This window comes from Chiloscyllium plagiosum, chromosome 17, assembly GCF_004010195.1.
Source record: "Chiloscyllium plagiosum isolate BGI_BamShark_2017 chromosome 17, ASM401019v2, whole genome shotgun sequence".
NCBI classification, from domain to species: domain Eukaryota; kingdom Metazoa; phylum Chordata; class Chondrichthyes; order Orectolobiformes; family Hemiscylliidae; genus Chiloscyllium; species Chiloscyllium plagiosum.
In genome coordinates, this window is record NC_057726.1 from 15307008 (window position 1) to 15311496 (window position 4489).

Sequence of the window (4489 nt, forward strand, 5' to 3'; positions counted from 1 at the left end):
GTGAGACTATCCCTCCTGCGTTCCCATTAGCAGTGCCTTTGTTTTTATAAACGGCAACTTGTTCCTTTCCTGCGAGATACTGTGAAAAGGTATTCCCACATCAATGAGTTTCTATTTGAGCTTCTCTTACCATTGCCTGCCTCAGAGCAGTGTTTATCTGGAATCCTCTGTTTTACTTTAAGTTAAATGTATATTTCAAACATAGCCATATTGTAAAGATCAGTGTTCCTGCCACCTTTGAATGAGGAATAACTTATTCATGGCTTTGGAGTCCCAAGGAATCAATTGCAATAGTAGATGAGCAAGAGATAAAGATTTGGGAATCCATCGTTTTAATTTACTTGTAAACACGAATGATTGAAATAAGCTAGAAAGATTTTTACTATTGATGAATCAGCATTTGGCTTAGAGATGATGGACAAAAAAAGAGAGAGAAAGTGAGGGAGATTGGGTGTGAGAATAGTTTGTTTGGTAACTGTTTAGATGAAGAACAGTCAGTCAAACTTGAATTGTGGAGTCCTGAAGAAGGGGTACACCTGAAATGTCGACTTCTCCACCTCCTGATGCTGACTGACTTGCTATGCACTTCCAGCCTCCAGCTAGTCTACCAAGCTTGAATTGTGGCAATGGGAAGTGTGAAGTCAAGTGATAATTCTGAATTTCTATGTAAACCTTTTTAACTTTTTCTCACAGAGGGATAATGACTGGGGCTTGGAATGTGTTGTAGAAGACCTGTGGTAAGGACCAATCAGGATGAACCAACTAGGCTTTCTCATCCCATGCTGCTATGACAGAAAAACCTTTATAGCTCCATTTGTACTGCCATTGTCTGAGCTCATCAGAAACTGATTCCTCAATTTACCTTTAGCTTCAAAATTCACAATGTTCTTCTGGAAGCTCAACTTAGCACCTTCCCTAAATGTGAGTCTCATCAAATATTTGCTTCCAGTCTCTGAGCTCACAATAAATGTCATTGTCATAGTCTCCATGTCCTTTTCCCAATCCTATACTAGTCTCTGTTGCAGCAGTGCCCTGTGTGGGAATCTTTATTGAAATCCCTGCAACACCTCCCCACTCCCTATCTCTGTAATATTTTCCCGCTCTACAACCCTCTGAGTTAGCTGCACTCCTCTGATTCTGTCTTCAAGAACATTCTTGATTTTAATTGCCCAGTTAGAGTTGGCCATGTGATAAGCAATGTAGGCCCTACCTAACCTCACCATAGCTGTGCCTCTCTCAAGATGCTCCTTAAAACATAGCTATTTCATCCATCTTAATATGTCTTTTTTTCATGAATATGTTCCTGTGAAATGTCTCAAGACATTTTACTAGATTCATAAAGTCATAGAGTCATAGTGATGTACAGCAGGGTAAAAGACCCTTCAGTTTAACTTGTCCATCCTCACCAGATATCCTAAATTAATCTAGTCCCATTTGCCAGCATTTGGCCCATATCCCCTTGAATCTTTCTTATTCCTATCTCTATCCAAAAACCTTCTAAGTGTAATTGTACCAGCCTCCACCACTCCCTCTGGCAGCTCATTCCACACACACAGCACCCTCTGTGTGAAAACGTTGCCTCTTAAGTCCCTTTTAGTTTTTTCCTCCCTCACCCCAAACCTATGCCCTCTATAGATGGAAATGTGTTGCTGGAAAAGCGCAGCAGGTCAGGCAGCATCTAGGGAACAGGAGAATCGACGTTTCGGACATTAGCCCTTCTTCAGGAAGGGCTCTATAACCTGGGAAAAAGACTTCGGCTTTTCACCCTATCCGTGCCCTTCATGATTTTATGATGTTATGTAAATACAAATTGCAACTCTTGATTATGAGAATGATTTGGAGTGGACAATCACCTGATGAAGGAGCAGCGCTCTGAAAGCTAGTGCTTCCAAATAAACCTGTTGGACTATAACCTGGTGTTGTGTGATTTTTAACTTTGATTATGAGACAATATGTAAACATGGTATTTTGACAGTATTAGTATTCCACAGTCTTTATGTTCCAATGTTTAGGATGGGAGATATTTATTCTACAAGTTGTATGCAATATGAGGAGCCTAGTGACAAGCCTGTGAAGCCCAGGCAAATCAACTCCAATGGCCTTCACATTTCTTGCACACTGGTTTGTCCTACCTGGGTTTTCATTCACATCTGTAGCCAGAGATGAATGGAATTAATCAGATCACGCAGGTGGAGTCTACAGGGATCTAACTGACTCATATAACCATAATGCTGAGGCATTCTGGGACTAGAGGATAAAGGAACTGTGGAATTCAATACCACAAGGAGTAATGGAGATGGTCCTCAGGGATAATAATGATGATGGGTTTAGATGCAGGGAGGGGAGGAGGTTTGTGCCAAACATAAACACTGACAGAGCTATTTGGGCTGAGTGACCTATTTGTGAGCTGAAAACCCAATTGGCTATGTTTTGAATTGGAGATACTCTTGATACAGAGTTAAAAATCACACAACACCAGGTTTTAGTCAAACAGGTTTATTTGGAAGCACTAGCTTTCACTCCAAAATAAACCTGTTGGGCTATAACCTGGTTTTGTGTGATTTTTAACTTTGTACACCCCAGTCTAACTCTGGCTTCTCCAAACTCTGGATACAGGATTGGGGTTGGGAGGTGGGTGGAATTTCCTGGTCACCCTTGAGGAATCCCATAGTGCAGCACGTGTATCAAATGGTTCTTTAACTGAGCCACCTTGTTAAACATTTTACTTCCATGTTTCTCACCCAGTTTGTGTCAGTAACTGTGATAATGGCACACGTGGTGTCATTTGAGTATTCAAAGGGCAGCCTCAACCAAATGAATAGAGTTTGAAATAGGCAGGGAAAGCTATAGGCTTTGTGACATTAATAAGGCCCTGGGTGTGCATATGGGGACTGTGAGGGCACTGGGGAGGTGAAGCTGGGGAAGAGCAGGGGATTTCTCCCCAATGTCCAGGCCAGTACTTATCCCTCTACAGGCATCAGTGAATAAATATTATCTGCTCATTATTAATGTTGCTGTTTGTGGAAACTTGCTGTGCGCAATTAGGCCATTCACTTTCCTGTTTTATAACACTGATTGCGCATCATAAATGGTTTGTGAAGGTTTGGGGGCATTGTGTGGTGAGGGACTAAAAAAAAAGTTGCTGGAAAAGCTCAGCAGGTCTGGCAGCATCTGTGCAGAGAAATCAGAGTTAACTTTTCGGGTCCGGTCACCTTTCCATACTAGACCCGAAAAGTTAACTCTGGTTTCTCTGCACAGGTGCTGCCAGACCTGCTGAGCTTTTCCAGCAACCTCTGTTTTTGTTTCTGATTGGCAGCATCCGCGGGTCTTTTGGAAATGCAAGCCTTTTCACTCCCTACGCAATTTACTCGAAAGGGCAAACGATATTTAGTTTAGAAACCATCAGAGTTTCTGCTCTCTCACTGTGGACGATGTGACTCTAGGACCCGTGTGTGGGAGAGATTCTCGGGACAAAGCCAGTGGCTGTTGCAAAGGGTTGGTTTGAATTTGTAATTTGACACCGCCTCTGGAAACCATAGCCACGGATCGTACACACAAAGCTGCTGCTGACGGTTCAGCCTAGGCTGATTGGGTTTGCATGGGAGGAATTGGGGTGGATGGCCCTGGATTTCTTTCTGTTGTTGCAGCAGCTGCTTGTGTGTGTCTGTGAGTGTGTGTTGCAGAATGCTACCCCTGCTCTGCCTCGCTGTGTTCCTGCCCAGGCTGTGCCGGCCTCAGACCACCGGGACCTCTCTCCCCTTCGTGCTCCCTCACTCCTGCTCCAACTCCCAGTTCTACGATGTCTCCAGTCTGCAGTGCTCCCAGTGCGGCGCTGGGAGCACCCGTAGCGCTGACGGTAAGGCCCTGATTTGTGTGATTTCTCCTGCCCACAGACGCTCTGGGTCTGATGGTCTGTTTGAAGACAAACTGACCCAGATTTATAACATTCCTGAAGAAGGGCTTATGCCCGAAACGTCGATTCTCCTGTTCCCTGGATGCTGCCTGACCTGCTGCGCTTTTCCAGCAACACATTTTCAGCCCAGATTTACAACAACTCAACTAGTGGCAGCTTTGAGCTGCTACAGGAAGGCCCAGAATTGGCCTTCTGAGGAAAGAAATACACTTCACAGTAATTCAGGTATTTTGTTGAGGTCGCCTTAAATGTATAAGATGAATGGACAGTCCAGTTGCAGCATTCAAGATCATCTAATAACTTTTTTCCATGTTAACTATAGGGCACGTTGGTAGCACCGTTTGAATAAGCTGTGGTGAAAGTGAGGTTTGCAGATGCTGGAGATGGGAGTTGGAGAGTGTGGTGCTGGAAAAGCACAGCAGGTCAGGCAGCATCACAGGAGGAGTAGAACTAATGCTTCAAGCGTAAGCCCTTCATCAGGAATGTGGCTTGTGGGCCAAGGGGGTTGAGGGATAAATGTGAAGGAGGTGGGGCTTGGGGGAGGGGTGGGGCGAAGGCAGCTGGGAATGCCATAGG

The 4489-nt window shown here is 44.4% G+C and overlaps 1 protein-coding gene across 2 annotated transcripts in view; it reads left to right on the forward strand.

Annotated features, from left to right (window-relative positions):
- The first annotated feature begins 3409 nt into the window (after nucleotides 1–3409).
- LOC122558236 (meckelin-like) overlaps nucleotides 3410–4489 on the forward strand; it is a 125202-nt gene continuing 124122 nt past the window's right edge. Inside the window, exon 1 of one of the 2 annotated variants that reach the window (XM_043706587.1) lies at nucleotides 3410–3495. Coding sequence is in view for 1 of the 2 variants with exons in the window: in XM_043706586.1 (XP_043562521.1) it covers nucleotides 3685–3856 (172 nt within the window). In the remaining variant the exon portion in view is untranslated. Of the gene's footprint in view, nucleotides 3496–3542; nucleotides 3857–4489 lie in introns of those variants that run through there. The other variant, XM_043706586.1, reaches the window with a different exon arrangement.